Here is an 18781-nt window from a genome sequence, read left to right as displayed (position 1 = left end):
ATTTGGTTGCTCTTCCACTGTGCTCCCTGGTCTGTGCAAGTGAAGTCGCAAGCAAGGCAGAGTGCTTAAAAGCTTCACTCCGGGTCTGCTTAGCGTTGCCCATCGCAAAATGAGCTCTTAAGATATGCTTTGTTTGCTGGGCAAGGCCCACTCAGCACATGGGCTGTGCAAGGTTCTGGGGCGCTCTTGCGAGATAATCTGACTTCCTGCGAGATCTCACACAAGCATGCATAATCTTCCAGAGCTGGCATGTCGAACAGGCCTTGCCCGGCAAGTTAGACAGAGAGTTTAAGAGCTCTTTTCAAACCTGGTAACCCAAACGGCCCAGCACAAAATGAGCTTTTAAGGTCTTTGCCTTGGTTGCTGGGCAAGGTCTGTTCAACACACTGGCTCTCTGAATCCTGGGGATGCTGTCTCTCACCTGCTTGCTGCAAGGCAGCTCCAAGGGTTGGCTGGCTATATGTGTGCGTAAGAGAAGAGATTACTGTATTTTCATTAAACAGAACAAAAAGGAAATGTAACCCCACAAGCTTGTAGAAGGCAACGCTCAATATAGAAGCAAGGATATCATCCACCAATTATTAGCATTCTGCTCTCATGAATGTAAAGAATAATCTTATCTCAAGGATCCTGTGCTTCATGCACTTCTCCACTTTCAAGGAGCCCCCATGAGGCCTCTCCACATAAGCAGAAAGTAATCTTAATTGCAAAAATGATTACTCTGGTGTTCTGAAATACATTTTTATATTTCTTGTGTATGGATTATTTATTATTTCTATGTCCTGGAACCTTTTTTATTTTATCCCTAGTTGTTCAGCAACAAACAACCAACAGTACAAGTCTTGGAGCTGTGGTTTTAATATAAAAGATGAATAAAATACTGTTTTTATCTTGGACTTTAGGAGGTTGGAAATTTGTATGACATGTTCCACACACGGAATTGCCTGCACCGCAGAGCCTACCAACATAAAATAAGCAACCTCATTGAAATTATGTAAGTAAGTGTATGTTGATATGCCCTAGACAGGGCAGTATCCAAATAAATCCTAGCCAGTCTTACATTAGTTGATTAATTACATTTGTATGAGCTTGCATATTAATTCATTTTAATAATATATGACTAAAGGAGGAATGCTTCTTCTACAATGGTGCTTGCCAGCTACAAATGATTTTTAAAGAAGTGTTGCCTGATTTATTTAGGGATGTGTTTTAATTCAACCAATTTGAATTTAATTAATTTTAAAAAATCAATATTAACCAATTGTTCAATTAAAGGTTGTAGCCCTAGTTCTGGAGTGTGTCATTGAGAAACTCTGTTGAATGTCCCTGCCCTTCTCCTTAATCGTTTTTCAAAGTGGATTTTGATGACTAGAAAAACAGTGGTGTTTTTGTATTGCTCTTTGCTACCAGTCTTAATCTGGAAAAGTTTATTTCCAAAGCCATTGTGAAATCCTTGATCTGGAGTTAATATTGAATTTATGGATTCTTCCTCATTTGTGTTGCGTGTTTCATATCAGGATTACAGATGCCCTTTTGAAAGCTAACCCACATATCCGCATAAAGGGATCTGGAGGGGAAGAGTACAATATCGCTACAGCACGAGAAGACATGGAAGCCTACACTAAGCTAACAGGTATGGGCTTATTGGACTGACACCTAAATTCTAATTGCATCAATTTTGGAAGCATTTCTGTCGGTACCATTTTGTTATGGCACTTAAATGAAACATAGTGCATTGCTTTATGTAAATGAATTATATATTCTGCTGTGTGCATATGAAGGAAGTGCTCCTCTGCCTCATCATTGCTAGCTGTTTGCTGGCCAGAGGAACCCGAACTACTACTCTTTCTTCCCACCATTGTAATAATAAGAATAAGATAGATAGATAGATAGATAGATAGATAGATAGATAGATAGATAAAATACCCCTCCCATCTGGCTGGGTGCTGGCTTTCCCCAGCCCCTCTGGGCAGCATCCAACAGAGGACTAAAAACACAATAAAAGATCAAACATTAAAAACTTCCCTAAACAGGGTGGCCTTCAGATGCCTTCTAAAAGTCAAGACAGTTGTTTATTTTCTTGACATCTGATGGGAGAGCGTTCCACAGGGTGGGTGCCACCACCGAGAAGGCCCTCTGCCTGGTTCCTTGTAACCTCACAAGGAGGGAACCTCCAGAAGGCCCTCGGCACCGGACCTCAGTGTCTGGGCTGAACGATGGGAGTGGAGATGCTCCTTGTTCATCTCCTCCACTTTGGAGCAAGACTCAAGATGAACAAGCAGGAAATTGTCAGTGGGGGGGATGTCGTTGAGAGGTGCATTTTCACAGAGCCTTAAGAAATGCTTGTTTGAAAGTCCAGCCTTTTGCCCTTGACCCTTCTCACCTTTCTAATCCCAGTTGTGTGGTAATTAAAGTGTTATTTACTTGTAAAGTGGGAAGTGGGTGGCACTGTGGTCTAAACCACTGAGCCTAGGGCTTGCCGATCGGAAGGTCGGCAGTTCAAATCCTTGCAATGGGGTGAGCTCCTGTTGTTCAGTACGAGCTCCTGCCCACCTAGCAGTTTGACAGAACATCAAAGTGCAAGTAGATAAATAGGTACCGCTCTGGCAGGAAGGCAAATGGCGTTTCCGTGTGCTGCTCTGGTTCACCAGAAGTGGCTTAGTCATTCTGGCCACATGACCCGGAAGTTGTCTGCGGAGAAACGCTGGCTCCCTCGGCCTATAGAGCAAGATGAGCAGACTCTTCTTGTTAGGACTATGTTAGGGCTGCTTTCTTTTGCGCTCTTTTGGTTTATGAGTAGACATTTTTGATGTGTTTCTTAAAATGTTATTTCCTGATTTGGTTTCATTTTATGCACATTTTACCATAAGCTACTTTGAGGTTGTTGGGCTTTGATTTGTTTGAGGATATAATTATTCAAAAATGTTACCTTCTGGTGCCTTTCGTTTACTGCCAAAGCAGCTAGAGAAGAGACCCACAGAACTATATCTTAACCCTGTTGAGACACAGCAGAATCTGACTGTTGAATTGAATATGGTCTTGTGAGTTTCGTTTTGCAGATATGTAAAAGATCATTTCCAGCTGACTACAATTATAATAGCATAATTTCCCCCCCCCCTTAAATTCTGACAGATAATACATGTTTCAATTATGCAAAAGAAAAGCTGGCTTTAATGACTTGATTTGTTTAATACTGGCAGATGAGATCTTCTTAATGATTCTTCATTCTGATGAGCCCAACCTCGAAGAAGCACGGGAAATTTTATGTAAAATAGAGCGGCGTGACCTGTATAAGTACCTGGGACAGACTCAGCCCCAAGAGGGCACAGAAATTACGAAGGTGGGCACAGGTTCTCAAGTTACATTGGTTAGCAAACTCTGCTAGCTTGTTAAGTGTGGTTAAGTACTTGTTAAGTACTGCTTTTTCAGTACCAATTTGCTTATCTCTGGCTTCTATATCTCTCTTTACACACACACACACACACACACACACACACACACACACACACACCACCCCTCTCTCTCTCTCTCTCTCTCTCTCTCCTTCACAGATCACTAATCTCTCCCCTGCTCCCCTATCTTGCCGCAAATGCCTTGCAAAAGCCTGCCTGAGCAGGTGCATGGTCCATGAAGTGCCTGGGGAGGCCATCTCTGCCACAATGCAGAAACAACATCTACCACTTTCTAGACCGAAAAGAACCTTTGGAAAAGCCCACACCTTCTTTGCCAGCACAAGCTGACTAGTCATGATGCAACTGAGGGCAACATCCTTGTTGCATTTCTCTCCTGCTCCCACGTCCAAGCTGCTGAAAAAGTCCACTGGAGGCTGGGAAAAGGCTGCTCTTGCCTGTCCTTCCCTATCACATGGGCATCCTTCATGAAGTGAGTGAGGAAGGCATCCCCATTGTTCCTTCCCCTCCCCTGAATCCTGAAACAAATTGTCTTTCTGGGCAATAAAGGGAGTGGTAGCTACCACTCTTCCTCTCCTCTCTAGGCCACCTTTGTCTCAAAATGCACAGGCTAGCAACCTTTTATCTTCTTCCATATATCCTCAACATTCCCTCCAAAGAGTAGACATAGGATTGTATTTGCAGAGTGGAAACAGGCATGCTCTTTTAACTTCAGAAACAGCACTGCACAACAGAGCAATCAATATAAAGGCCACAGACAGGCCCCTTCTTCAGTAAAGCTCATAGGTGTCTTGGGGTGCCAGAAGTGGTTTTCATGGGTGCTAGGTTGGTAACCCCTGAATTAAGCATTAAGTACAAGAGTTACTAGGTTTTTACAATAGTTTGCATCAACTTGTTGGATAACAACAACAATAGTAATAATAAATTCTTACCTGTACCCCTGTCATCTGATTGGGTTGCCCCAGCTACTTAGGCTTTCAACATAATAAAAGCATGGCAAAATACTGAACATTTCTCAACAATAATAAAATGTTCCAACCTTCTTTCCTTTCTCTCTAATGGATAACTAATTTTGCCTTAGTCTGCCTGAAGAGAAGCTATGACAGCATTAAAAGTCATCACTACTGATTGTCATGGTATGGTGATATCGAATACCTTATTTGTCACATTGTACAGTGCATGAGAGAGAAAATTATTTTGAAAATTAATCATGGGTCTGGTTCATCAGTTTCTGAGAGTATGATTGAAATACAGTGATTCAAATACACAAAAAAGTAAAAGGTTTTATACCCTGCAGGAACGGTGTAGTAAGATGGCTGAAGAAATTGCCAAGTCCCAGCCCAGTACATTATCTCACAAGCCTGGATTAAAGCCTGAAGACTTTATTGTTGATGTAAGAATGATCTCTAAATGTTCATTTTAAATGATTTAGATTACTTAACATATGTGCCTACAATGCACTTTAGTACATTTTTATTTTTGACTTGCCTCTGTGAAGGTTATCAACATGGATTATGGAATGAAAAAAAAGAACCCTGTCAATAGCGTGTGTTTCTACTGCAAGTCTGACCTAAATAAGGCATTCAGAATTTCTAAAGAACAAGTAAGTAAGGTTGGGAGTGGGGTGTTTCTGCCTGTTTTATTATGATAGCTTTTTAAAGAGTATCTGAATACATGTGAAAATAACTACAGAATTGCATGGCAGTAGTAGCAACAGACTTCTAATATCACCTGCTATGTAAGTGGTCATTGAATGCAAGTGGTTTTAAGGTAAAATTCCCCTGTGCAAACATTCTTGTAACTGAATGGTGCTGCTGAGAAATTAGTTGAAGCATTTTCTGACAAGGTGATAAAATTAAGTGTATGTGACTTCCTTTTCCTTCTGTCTTAAGGTTTCAATGCTCCTACCAGAAAAATTTGAAGAGCAGCAAATCAGGGTTTATTGTAAGACAGCAGATGAAGACACTATCTGTGATGCTAGAAAATATTTCGTTAAGTGGTGTAAAGACAACAAATTCACTAAACCACAGGTAAGAGAGGTTTAACATTTAGAAGGTGCATCTCAATGTAGAATCATATACAGTGGTGCCTCGCAAGACGAAAAGAATCCGTTCCGCGAGTCTCTTTGTCTAGCGGTTTTTTCGTCTTGCGAAGCAAGCCCATTAGCGGATTAGCGCTATTAGCGGTTTAGCGGCTATTAAAGGCTTACGGGATTAGCGGATTAGCTGCTAAAAGGCTATTAGCAGCTTAGTGCCTTAGAAAAAGTGGGTGGGGAGCGAAAAAAAATCACAGGAACTCGCAAGACATTTTCGTCTTGCGAAGCAAGCCCATAGGAAATTTGTTCTGCGAAGCACCTCCAAAACGGAAAACCCTTTCGTCTAGCGGGTTTTCCATCTTGCGAGGCATTTGTCTTGCGGGGCACCACTGTAATTGTAGAGTTGTAAGGGACCCTGAGTATCATCTAGTCCAATGCAGTAATATGCAGCTCTTCCATACGGGGATTGAACCTGCAACTTTGGCGTTCTCAGCACCACACTCTAACCAACTGAGCTATGAGATTCAGATCTACCTCATTCTCTGTATTCCTTTTGTTCATCACCTGTTCATTCTTCCATAGTCTCCTCTATCACCAACCCATTATTACTTCTGCACATTATGAACAAAAGGGACTTGAGAATTCTAAAAATCTCAGAAATCTCGTTGGAGGACAATCTAGCCTTTATGTTTACATTCTAAAACAACTGTAATACTACCACTAACTAGAAGTTTTGTATCTGTTATGTTTATTAATTTCCTTGGAAATGATGAGTACATAAAATTTGTTGAGAGGGGACTACCACAAATAAATGGGGTACAGCATGAGTCACCCATTACCCTTTTATGGCACCGCAAGAATGTTTTTCTTGTAAAATGATGTGTAAAAAGGCTCCAGTGAGTGTCTTCCTCCACTTGCCAAGAAGATGACAGAATGTATTGACTGTTAATTTCCAGTGCACAATTGAACTTCTTTGCTTCATTTTGATGCTTTGATAGGATGGTGATGTTGTTGCCCCTGAACTTACACCAACAAAAGCAGACTGCAATGTAGTCAGAGATGACGAAAAGCATGATTCAAAGGCCAAAAGGAAACTTGAATTTGGACCTCAACAGCTTTAATATCTGTTGATTGATTATGGTTTGTATAAGAAGGTTGTGTTATAAAAAAATGTAAACATAGAAAGAAAAGCAGTAGTGGAAAATGTGAGTCTTAACTCAAATGAGTTAAAATTCCATTTGTTGTAGATTTCACATGGACATTTTGATGACCGGCAATGTTCTTATTTTGTTAATCTAAATGTGTGCCGGTGAAGAAAGGTCTACTTATAAAAACAGGTAATAATAATAATAATAATAATAAATATTATTATTCATACCCCGCCCATCTGGCTGGGTTTCCCCAGCCACTCTGGGCAGCTTCCAACAAAGTATTTAAAATACAATAGGTTGTATCCAATGTAAGTCCTACTAAGAGTAGAACCGCTGAAATTAATGGACATGGCTAATATAGCTCCATTAATTTCAGTGAGTTTGCTCTGAGTACAACTTAGTTGGTTAAAATTCAAAAGCTTTTGGGAAAAAACATAAAAGAAGGGACAAGCCTATGCCATTTGCCTATCTCCTGTTTATGATAAAAGTGCTTACTTATCCTACTGTTCTTTTTAGCTGCCATCCCCTCAAATCATGATAGAGTCAGTATATGTTCATTTACAGCTAAACATATATACTATTTTATAAAGTTACTTTTTTAACTTCAATAGTTACCTTTTATATAATCCAACAAAATACTCACAGTACCAAAACAACCAATTATTGAATGTATCCTAGCCATTAAGCACTAGGTAGAGAGGAAATGAGCTGGTTTGTATAGAGAGGCAAATAGCTGTTAAGAATCAGAAGCAAATTTCAGACTAGGGAGTTTTGCCTGTTACGTTTCAGACCGACTTGAATGTATTTTTAATCTCATATTTTCACAGATTTGTTGTCTTTGTATGGAATAGTATATATTGTTCCTTAAAAAATTTTTGGGGGATAAACACAGTTTTATGATGTGGCACTTTATGCTGACAGAAAATGGGTTTGTGTGTGAGAAGTGTGCTGCTAAATGTGACAACAGAGTTTCTGAAGCTTCATTTAACAAACCTAAGGCTCAGAAGAAATGTATACACCATTTAAGAACTATAGATTGGGATAGAGAGATGTCCTTCTGCAAACAGAATGGCTCCTCATCACAGAAGGGACTACCTACTGTAGGAAGCTGGAAAGCCACTTTCACCATCAATCCCCCGGTGTCTCTTTCTGTACTGAGCAGATTTACAGGGCCATTGCAGGGGGGAGTTGAATCCCACTCCCTTCACCAGCAGTTCTGCTCAAAGGAATCTTGGATCCATGCCAGTGTTTAAAATGAAGCTGTGTAATGGAATTCTCTTAAAACTTAGGGCTGAAAAATTAAACATTTAGGGCATTGTCAGGTGCTCGGTTGAATTTACTCCCGGCACACAGCACCTGAATCTAGAATTATTTCACCAGAACACACTTTCACACGAGCAGAGAGCTGTTCAGAAATATCCAACATTTTTAGTGCTGCAGTCAGAGTACGGGTAGCTAACCTGTGACCTTCCAGATATCAGTGAAGTGCAACTGCTATAATCCCTGACTGTTTGCCATGTCTGGTGCTGATGTGAATTGGGAGTCCCAAAAACATCTAGACTAGACTAGGCAAGAAGAGACATCAAACTCAGTGGCTCAATTGTTTGAGCTCCGTAAGATTGGATTAAAAGGGAGCTGCTTGCATCCTGAGCTTTCGTTTTGACATTAAATTGCTTCATAAAAATGGGTTAAGGTAACGTACATAGAACTATTTTCTCCAAAGCTATATACAATTGTCAGACTGGTTAGAATTATAATTATATATTTTGTGTGCCTGTATATTAATCTTTTTTCCTGTGCATATCAGCTGAGTAATTAAACCTCTGATCTTTATTGAATTCTTGCCACAGGATGCCCCCTTAACATGCAGGAGGAGGAGGAGGAGGACCCAGAACCCAGGTGTGCCCGCCCTTATATAGACATTTTAAATTGCCTGTCCACCCCCAGAAACATCATACATACATCACAGAAGGGGTGTAGCTCAACACCCACCCAGACACATCATACCTACATCACAGAAAGGGGTGGTCTACAACAGAAATCTGAGTATGTTTACCAGAAATCTGAGTGCATACTTAGTTCCTGAGCCAGGTCACAGGCTCACCCTATTCATACATAGATATACCCTTAAGACAGGATTTGTGAAGGAAAAGACAATGGGTAGGCTTTCCCATTTTCCAATGCAGAGAAAATGGCTTAATGGCTGTTTTCCTGTGCTGCTTTGGGGCTATAATTTTTTCTTTAAAAAATTATTTGCCCCACAAAATGTTAACGTAGCATGTTGGAAATGGATGCCTTTGTGTAAATCTGAAAAGTCTTGCATGTCAGGCCCCTTAAGGCTATTTGCAACTGTAGCAGTGCACATAGCTGAACATAGGATATCACATACAAATAACACATGTTGCATTTTGTTACTAAATTACTTGTGGCATTCTAGCACTTTGGGAGAAACATTTTCTCCATAGTGGTCTATGCTTTACATTTAGCAGGAAGGTCCACCAATGACTGAAAAATGCAGTTTATTTTGTTTCTGCTTTTTTGGGTGTTCCCAAGTGTCAACGTTAGTTCTCTGGACTCACACCTCCAACGTACCCACAGCAACACCTCCTGGTGAATCCCCTTAGGGCTTTCATCTTGACCATGTCGCCTTGTCCCTGGCATAGGTTTGGACATTTAGTGAGAGAGATGTCTTTGCCTTTGCCTTTCTATGGGATTGCATTTTTTTTATTATTGGCATTTGTCTTGCACTCTAGGAAAGTTGCTCAGTTGTTCTAAGGGGGCCAGAGAAAGTTCAGTGCACCTGGGATACATGCCCAATCAGAACTGAGCCCAATTAGAATTTATTTAGTCTCATGGTTAACACATTCTAAACCAATGTTAAAACAAAACCATACTTAAAAAAGGGCACTTGTGCAAATTAGTCAGTTTAACTATATAAGGGATCATTGTAGAGTATTCCTTTCCTGTTTCCTTTCCTGTGTGACTAGAATATGGCCTTCCTGTATTCTCTTCCTGTGTTGCTTTCCTCTTGAATTCTTAGAGTCCTGCGTAGGTGGTGTTCTTGCACAGTGCCTTCTAAACAACCCTGGTACGGATAGCTCCAAGTCTCTAAGTGATGTCATGACCTTCCTATCTAACTATATACACCCCCTGTTTATCACCGCAGACTAGATAGATTACCATGTTCCTGTACTCTCTCTATCTAGTGATGTGTAATATCTGCATGTAACCCTCTCATATGTGTATGTAATAGTATAATGCCTGTATGCACCCCACGTGTAACCAATCAGCACCAAGCACATATGCAGCAATGCTAGTAATATACAATAAAAGGGACTCTCCAAGACTTGGTCTGCGAGATGCCTCCCACATAAACACCCACAACTCGTCTGCCGGTTATTTCAACCCAACAGATCATTCCAGCGAAATCAAGGCATATATACCTTCATGTATCTGGTGTTTTCATGGACCCTGAAGCTTCTCCTTGGTAAAATGAGTTAAAACACATTTTAAAATGGGTAGGGAAGGTTGGTAGAGTGCCAGGTGGGACAAAGAAATGTGGTCATAAATTGATCTAATCTAAATATTGGACTATGCAAAAGCCTGATCTATTAGAAAACATAAAATGCATGAGAATCCTCCATTGGGGTGTAAGCAATAAGACACTATACATTAAACATAAAAACAATTACGCACAAACACTGGGGGGCCCCTTTGTGGAAATAACACACTATCAAACATATTTCAATATTCCTACATAATAACACATAATACACAACAAACCCATTAAATATCAGTCACATATCTTGAGGCAATCGTGATCTTTTACATATCTTTTCAGTCCTGGAGCACAGTCTTGAGGTTTAAAAGTGAGAGAATATCCTTGCAGTTCAACTTTCCCCCCTTTGTCAGCCCCATTCCCCTCTCAGTCTATATCCTTTGAAAGAGATAGCTGTGGCCACTCTGGTGTCTTTTGTTGTTGCTGCAGGTAATAAATAGCCTTGTAGTCAGGAGGAGTTGGGCTGAGGGTTTTCCATTATTGGGTCTGCATTAACATCTGTAGCAGTGACAGGGTTTTTTTAGGGACTTAAAAGACACAGTTAGAAAAGGAAGAGGCAAAAGCCACACAAAAAAATCTTGAGTTATCTTGGGAAGTTGCAAATAATAAAATCCTAGCGTGTTAAGCATTTTATTCATTTTAATATTATCACATTTCCATATAATTATTGTTATTATCTGCTAAGTTTGTTTGCTTTCCTTCACTTAGTTACTCCACATATACAGGAAGAAAAGGGTAGAAATACAAGAAAGGTGAACATTTAAAAAGAAAAAAAAATTAAAAAATTAGATTACCAGTTAAAAAAAATTTCCAGATGAAAACGGACTTGACACAAAGACATCAGATTTAGAAAAGAATTATTATTAAATAATACAAAGATATTATCAAAACCACACAGATTACTACTAGACTGAAAAATGGGAAAACAATGGGAAAAGGCTTAAAATTCACCATGTGCTATCTGATAAAACAGAACTTCATGAGAATGACTTACATATAGTACCTGATCCCATCCAAATCAGTCAGAATAAATAAATATCAGCAATATGTTTTGGAGATGCAACAAAATGAAGGAACCTTATTCCACATGTGATGGATATGTTCCCAAAGTAAAAAAAGAGAAAAAATTACATGACCTATGAGGAACCAAAAATAAATAAATGCTAAAACACACAATTTTAAAAGAAACTCTACGCTTATCTATTTTGGCATTCTAACAATGAGCATCCCAAATGAAAATAAAAGAGTGTTTCTTGATGTGACAACATCAGCTAGAATGTTAATAGCAAAATATTGGAAAATGAGTTAATACCAAAAAAAGATGAATGGCAATTTAAAGTTGTGCAAGTACCTCAAACTAGCCACAATGACAGAACTAATAATAAATACTCAGGCAAACAGGGTAAAAGGGAATGGGTTTGCTTAAAAACTACCTGACAAAATACAGTTCCAAAACAATACTTGGTTGTGCTTCGATTAATTTCATAGACATCATGGAAAAACTGATTTAATAAATGAAAACAGATTATTTGTAACTTTAAAAGTTTCAAAGCCACTAATACAAATGTAATTACTTTTCTGAGAACCTTGGATATAGAATATTTAAATTACTGTTTATATCCCCTCATTATTATTATTTGTACTGTGGGAGAAAAGAAGGGACAACCGCTTTGTAAATGGGGTTGAGTCTTCTTAGAGGTTCACTTATCCTGTTGAAAGGGGAATTTTTTTCATGTGAAAGCTGTCAGGAAATGCTGTTCCTAAAGTGCATAGGCATATACAGACAAAACAAAACCTGTTATAAAATTCATTTAAATCCCTTTGTTGGAGGGAGGAACTACTCCCGAGAGGAACTCATATTGGGAGTGCTCTGATATTTACCTGTGGAAAGAATTTGGCATGTTAGATTTGGAACTTGGCAACCTCTTGACTTTTGAGGGTCCAGTACTTAATCCTTTTGTTTTCCTTAAGTAGACCCTGGAGCAAAGGACACATAAGGGTGATTTCCCTCAATGGTTCCAAGTTGTTCATAAAGAAATTTGAATAAATGTCTCCCTGAAGTCTGCTCTCTCTCCAAACCTCCTTTTTTCTTTCCCCCCTCCTCTCTTTTAAGCTGACATAGCCTCTGTGCATGTGCAGAGTTCATGTTTCAGCAAATCTTTTATACCATTAAAAATGTTGCATCTTTTGGCCAAATTACCATTTGAATAAAGGAAGGGAAGGGTAAGGAGTATATTTTAAAATAGGGTTACATTTAAAACGAGAAGAGAAACTCAGCAATTCAAGTTTTCACCAACACCAGCAATAGAAGTTGGTCAAACTAAATTTCTGTTAACTCAGTTCTAAGGGATCATGCTTCCTTCACCAAATAAGTACAGTGGTGCCTCGCAAGACGAAATTAATCCGTTCCACGAGTCTCTTCGTCTAGCGGTTTTTTTCGTATTGTGAAGCAACCCTATTAGCGGATTAGCGCTATTAGCGGCTATTAGCGGCTATTAAAGGCTTAAGGGATTAGCGGATTAGCTGCTAAAAGGCTATTAGCAGCTTAGCGCCTTAGAAAAAGGGGGTGGGGAGCGAAAAACCCCCTCAAGAATCGCATGACATTTTCGTCTTGCGAAGCAAGCCCATAGAGAAATTCGTCCTGCGAAGCACCTCTGAAAACGGAAAACCCTTTCGTCTAGCGGGTTTTCCGTCTTGCGAGGCATTCGTCTTGCGGGGCACCACTGTATACCTGCACACCAGGCAAAAGGAATTTGGGAGCACCGCCTCCTTTATGTACAGGAAATTGGGTGCAGGTCTCTATTAAAAAATGTGGGCTAACATTATCTTGTGTGCTCCCCCTCTGTTCATTCGCGGAACAATCACCCGCTCCCTTATGTATGGGTAAAAATGGCCAGAGAGTCAGAATTCATAATAAGATCTTTAACATTCTCAGTCATTTCAGCCCTACCATTTGCAGACAAAATTTTCTGCCCTTTATTTACAGTGATGGTCAAGGTTCATTCTGCTTGATTATGAATTTGTATGTGCTTAAACTTTGAAGAGACTTTGAAGTCTGATTTTTAAATAATAGACAAAATGGTAAAAACTGGTAGATAATCACTCAAATGCTTGTTATCACCAGTTCTGCTTCAAAAACATCATGGCTTTCACCTCTCACCCTTTAAAACTCTTTATTCTAAACTCTAAAAACCAATCTTTCCATCTTGCTGTACCAAAAAGCAAAGCTGGGCTGAACTTCAACCCATCACCATACACCAGAACTTAAAAATTACCCTCCAATGCTTGCAGACACATCGCCTTCCACATAGTCATAAAATTGGGAGAGTTGGAAGGAACCCTGGCGTTACCTAGTCCAATCTTCTAAAATACAGGGTTCATAGCAAGATTTATACTACCAGAGAGAGACACACACATACTTATGTACACAGACACAACTGGGGAAGGAAACACAAGCTATGCTACTATCATGCAAGCACACACGTGTATACTAAGGAAGAGGAAAATAAAAGTACCCAACTTTATCCAGAACCCTTTTAGCAGATCTTAAGATAGTTTGAATGAGAGTTCCTTAGACTAAAGAGTGAAAGTTCCTTGAGAAATGATCTTTAAAGAAAGATACAAGTGAACAGTTTTCCTAAGATTAGATAGGGAGAGAATCTTTTATAAGGAACAGGGTCAATTCAAGAGTTGATATAACCACTCACAAATATTAAAACAGCCATAGATTTGATCTTAAAAGGAATACAAGAGTGAACAATTTTTTTTCCTGAACTTGCATAGGACTATTAAGCCTATTTTAAGAATTTAATAACCACACATAGGAAACTGAGATGCAGGGTACCTTTAGCAAACATTGCCCCCCCCCCCCTTGCTGGATCACGCTAAAGGCTCATCTGGTCCAGCATCCTGTTCCCATAAAGGTAAAGGTAAAGGTACCCCTGCCCGTACGGGCCAGTCTTGCCAGACTCTAGGGTTGTGCGCCCATCTCACTCAAGAGGCCGGGGGCCAGCGCTGTCCAAAGACACTTCCGGGTCACGTGGCCAGCGTGACATCGCTGCTCTGGCGAGCCAGAGCCGCACACGGAAACGCCGTTTACCTTCCCACTAGTAAGCGGTCCCTATTTATCTACTTGCACCCGAGAGTGCTTTCGAACTGCTAGGTTGGCAGGCACTGGGACCGAACAACGGGAGCGCACCCCACCGCGGGGATTCGAACCGCCGACCTTTCGATCAGCAAGCCCTAGGCGCTGAGGCTTTTACCCACAGCACCACCCGCATCCCCCTGTTCCCATAATGGCCACCAAATGGCTATGGCATGCCCAGAGCCAGGTCATGATAGTAACAGCCCTCTGCCCACTTATGATTCCTAGCAACTGGTACTGAGGCATGCTGCCTCCAACAGTGGATATAAGAAAGGAGCCATCATGGCTAGTAGCCAATGATAGTCTTACCTGCTATGAATCGTTTTAATCTTTCAAAGCCATCCAAGTTGGTAGACATCACTCTCTCTTGTGAGAGTGAATAATTGTAACACTGTATTGTACTGTGGAAAGCCAAATGGTGAAACCCATACGTCCTGGAAGGCCTGTAAACCCCTTCTTGGCAGTCAAGATAACTCCAAGAGTAACTGGTACATGCTGCAAAAGTGATCTCACATGTTTATCTGTTTGCTTTGAGAATTTGGCTACTGGCCTAGGGAGTTGAGAGCTGGGAACTTTCCATGCAACCTGGGTGCCTAACACCTATCCCCTCATCTAACAGATGGATGATTGGGAGTTGGGAACAGGCAGGCGTTTATAATTGGACTGTTGCTGCTCGATTACGTAAGATGTTTCTGTATAAGTAACACACAAAAGGTTTGCCCAAGCACAGACCTTCATGACATGCTTGCTATTTCAGAGTCCATCCTGAGTCATAACAACAAAGAACTCTGCACTGTATCCTTTGGAGCCTCAGTAAACCACTTGCCCAGTTCCTCATATCACTAGTATATTTAGCTCTAGGTAATGCATGAAGGAGTTAATACCATAGAGTAAGCTGTTCTGCACTCCTGAAGACAGGAGTGCCTGGCATGCTCTGGTCCATGGGGTCACGAAGAGTCTGACACGACTAAACAACAAGCTGTTCTGCTAGACTTAACTAGGTCACACACCCCTAACCTTAGGAGAAGGGGTTACTGAAGGCCTTTGTTCACTTTCTTCCACAGTGTGAATCCAACCAGAAAAATGTATAGGCTGATTGCTGCAAGCCCAAACCATGTACTTTTTGCAAGTTATCTTTATGTTGTTGTTGTTGTTTAGTTGTTTAGTTGTGTCCGACTCTTCGTGACCCCATGGACCAGAGCACGCCAGGTTATCTTTATATTTTTATACAAATATAAAGTTATCTTTATATTTCTATACAAATAGTTTCAAAAATTGGTAAATGTTTCTAAATTAAGTTAAACTGTGTTTTCTTGCTGCTGTATGGAAAAGCACATGAATCTGATCTTTGAAGAGTTTGTAAGCAAACCATTTTTAACTTACCGAACATGTCTTTTTTAAAATGCTGTGGGAAGAAAGGAGAAGTAGGAAAGAAAATTTACTTTACTGCATATTTTGCTATAATAAATCTCTGTTGGGGCTCTCTCACCAAGACGGTATTTGCCCCAAACCTGGATTTAGGCATCTAGGGAATTGTCCTTTTACTCTTTTAAACCTATTGCAAACATTAAAAACAACATATTTCCCACTCTTATTTGCCTTTTTTGTAAACTGTTCTCTAATCCTCTGGAGCAGATTTTGAGGGCGTGGCTTATCTTCTGAAAAATAGTAGGTCCTCAGTAATTAGATAATTGGGAACCACTGCCCTAAGGCTTAGCTAAAGTTGTATTCTGGATCCTAGCCACAGAATACAATGCAACGTCTGACAAAACACTTCCAAGAAACTGAAAGCTTTCACTTTCTGCTTAGGAGAAACGAAACTCAAAGCAGTAGCAAAGGAAAGAGGAAATTAATGCCATTTTTTTATGAGGATTATAAATTTTGTTCAAATTCAGAGTGCTAATAAAAGTGTTCAAAAACCAAAGCAGTTACTTTCGGGTTTTTGGCGTTTGAAAATGGAAATGTTCCAGCTTCCGAAATGTTCGAAAACCAAGGTACCACTGTATAAAGAATATATGCACACTTGCTTGGGAGCAGACAAGCCATCTCCTTGCTACGAAGTCTGTCCCAGGTCTGGCAAAGGTTGCTGACGAGCTGTAAGTCTTTACCTTTTTTAATAAAGCACCAGAACTGATCACTTTGGTGTTTTGGGCCACCTTCTTTGGTATTCCTGCACCCAACAATTTCCCAGAGCCCTCCTCTGGGCCTGTGGTTTGGAACAATTCATGAATGTATTTATTTGAAATAAAGAATACGCACAGCCTTTCAGGGTAAAGCTCCACTCACCCCCAAGGGAGAATTTAGCTTTATGTACTGTTACATGCCACCCCAATCTCCACGAGCCATACAAGATTCCAGAGGTTGCAGGCATGCTTTACCCCAGGCTTAAGTTTCCTCTTGGACAATGAGGCACAACAGTGACTGTGGTGTCTTTATAAACCTGAACTTGGATAAAGGAAAATCCCACCATCACACCCCAAGAGGGTCCCTTGCTTTTCTCATAGGAGCAGCAGGCTTGGGTCTGCAAGAGAAATAAGCGATGTTTTGTGTCTTTGTTACTGCTTGTCCCAACTATCCCACATGGTCCTCTGCCCCCTTGCCCCGCTGCCCATCACTGCTAACCCAGTGGGAGGGGGGGGAATCTCTGTTTCCCCCCCAGCCTATGTCACCCATCATGAAATCCTAAACCCCTTTGGTTTCTGCCCACAGCTAGATGAGGGGCTCCACCCCTCCTTGTCTGGTACATCTTCACTCTCTTGATGGCTTCCTTGATGAGTCAATGTCTGGCCATCATCAGCTATTGTTTTTCCAATGGCCCCATCCAGCTAGCTCTGCTGAGCTGGCCTGGCTCCTAAACCAAATCCAGCAGTGGTTTTTTTGTGTTTGGCACAGTTTAATCAAACTTTGATTGTTTCTAATTTTTACTAATTCCAGGATTTATGGGTGACTTGCACTCATAGACACTGGCCCCCAAAATATATAGCAGTACATTTGATTCCGAATTATTTACATCACAATATACTTGCAGTGTCTCTTGTCAAGGCTCCTGAATATATTACTTTGACCCATCTGTATGGCCATACCAGTCAATCCACCAAAGTTGTTTGGAGCCCATAAAATCTGTAAGAAAAGCAGTAATCAAGTACGGTAAGTCATGGGGCTGGGTGGAGGGAATTTATCCCTCTCAACTTTGATGACTAAACATTGAATGAAAGTTTAATTCTTCAAGTAATTCTGGTATTTATTATCTCTTTCCCAGGCCAGTACTTTTGAGTTTCATTTCTCCTGGACAATTTTCCCTTCATTTCAGTTTCCTGAAAATCTGGGCAAAATTGTCTGGTATACATGTCCATACAGACTCTGCTATGTTGTGGTTAGAACCCAAGAATTTAGGTGTATCCAGTCTTTATTACTGTTCCCTCCCTTCTTTAAACAACTGACAGAAAACTGCTTTTGAACCCTGGGCATCTGGTTGTCAACTATGAGAATAGGATGCTGGACTAGAACCACCTTTGTCCTGATCCAGCAGTGATCTTTCTATGTTCTTAAAGAGCCGGTTTAACTTGTTCCATTAGACAGATTTGTAAAAATGTTTCCAAAGTTGAAGATCTCCAAATGTATTTTTGCATCAATGGAAATTCGTATTTTTAAATATATGGGATTCAAAAGGAAACTGAATCCCATTGTTCTGAAGCTGAACAAAAGTGCAATGCCAGTAATATTTATGACCCAGTAGCGAACTATTGTAGGGTACAATGAGAAGAAAGAGAAGTAGTAGTTTAGGATTGTCATCATTCCTTTCTCCATCCATCCATTCCACCCTTGTTTATCTCCCCTTATCTCTTTCCATAGGGACGCGGGTGGCGCTGTGGGTTAAAGCCTCAGTGCCTCGGGCTTGCCGATCGAAAGGTCGGCGGTTCGAATCCCCGTGGCGGGGTGCTCTCCCGTCGTTTGGTCCCAGCGCCTGCCAACCTAGCAGTTCGAAAGCACCCCTGGGTGCAAGTAGATAAATAGGGACCGCTTATTAGCGGGAAGGTAAACGGCGTTTCTGTGTGCGGCTCTGGCTCGCCAGAGCAGCGATGTCACGCTGGCCACGTGACCCGGAAGTGTCTTCGGACAGCGCTGGCCCTTGGCCTCTTTGAGTGAGATGGGCGCACAACCCTACAGTCTGTCAAGACTGGCCCGTACGGGCAGGGGTACCTTTACCTTTATCTCTTTCCATAGCAGCTTCATTTCTCTGGTCCTTCCTCCTAACCTCTGGGGAAATTAGCCATCTGAAAAGTGTGATGAGGGGAGATAATTGAGAGATGGAGAAAAAACTGTGTGGCCTTCCCTTCTCTGTGCCTATTCCAGCTTCCTCTGACTGTCTGCTGGGTAGGGTTGTCACCTCTCCTCAGGCCTGAAACCCTAATGAAAAGCCTAGTTTATTTGGGGGGGGGGGGAGAATTGCTGCTGGGAGGGAGCTCCAAAATAAACACTCGT

General features: G+C 40.9%; 2 protein-coding genes and 1 long non-coding RNA gene across 5 annotated transcripts in view; 2 read left to right on the top strand and 1 right to left on the bottom strand.

Annotated features, from left to right (window-relative positions):
* The window catches only part of LOC310679188 (deoxynucleoside triphosphate triphosphohydrolase SAMHD1-like), a 58010-nt gene that overhangs the window by 13061 nt on the left and 26168 nt on the right, over positions 1-18781 (top strand). Inside the window, exons 10-17 of one of the 3 annotated variants that reach the window (XM_083444005.1) lie at positions 903-994; positions 1518-1633; positions 3201-3340; positions 4708-4803; positions 4909-5013; positions 5303-5440; positions 6444-6782; positions 6893-8429. In XM_083444005.1, coding sequence (XP_083300131.1) covers positions 903-994; positions 1518-1633; positions 3201-3340; positions 4708-4803; positions 4909-5013; positions 5303-5440; positions 6444-6566 — 810 coding nt within the window. In that variant the 3' untranslated portion in view covers positions 6567-6782; positions 6893-8429. Of the gene's footprint in view, positions 1-902; positions 995-1517; positions 1634-3200; positions 3341-4707; positions 4804-4908; positions 5014-5302; positions 5496-5846; positions 6001-6443; positions 6783-6892; positions 8430-18781 lie in introns of those variants that run through there. The other 2 variants (XM_083444007.1, XM_083444006.1) reach the window with 2 other exon arrangements.
* Positions 12262-15117, bottom strand: LOC310679234. Its single transcript, XR_014512169.1, has 3 exons — positions 14427-15117; positions 12893-14051; positions 12262-12539 (listed from the first exon to the last, which is right to left on the bottom strand). It is a non-coding gene; the product is annotated as an uncharacterized lncRNA (long non-coding RNA).
* SAMHD1 (SAM and HD domain containing deoxynucleoside triphosphate triphosphohydrolase 1) overlaps positions 15333-18781 on the top strand; it is a 29617-nt gene continuing 26168 nt past the window's right edge. Inside the window, exon 1 of the mRNA XM_083444001.1 lies at positions 15333-15459. The gene's annotated coding sequence lies outside the window, so the exon portion shown is untranslated. The remainder of the gene's footprint in view (positions 15460-18781) is intronic.

The sequence above is a fragment of the Podarcis tiliguerta genome, assembly GCF_965153285.1.
Source record: "Podarcis tiliguerta genome assembly, chromosome: 6".
In the NCBI taxonomy this organism is placed as follows: domain Eukaryota; kingdom Metazoa; phylum Chordata; class Lepidosauria; order Squamata; family Lacertidae; genus Podarcis; species Podarcis tiliguerta.
Note: the sequence above shows the minus strand (reverse complement) of the source record. Positions and strands in the feature narration are given on the sequence as shown.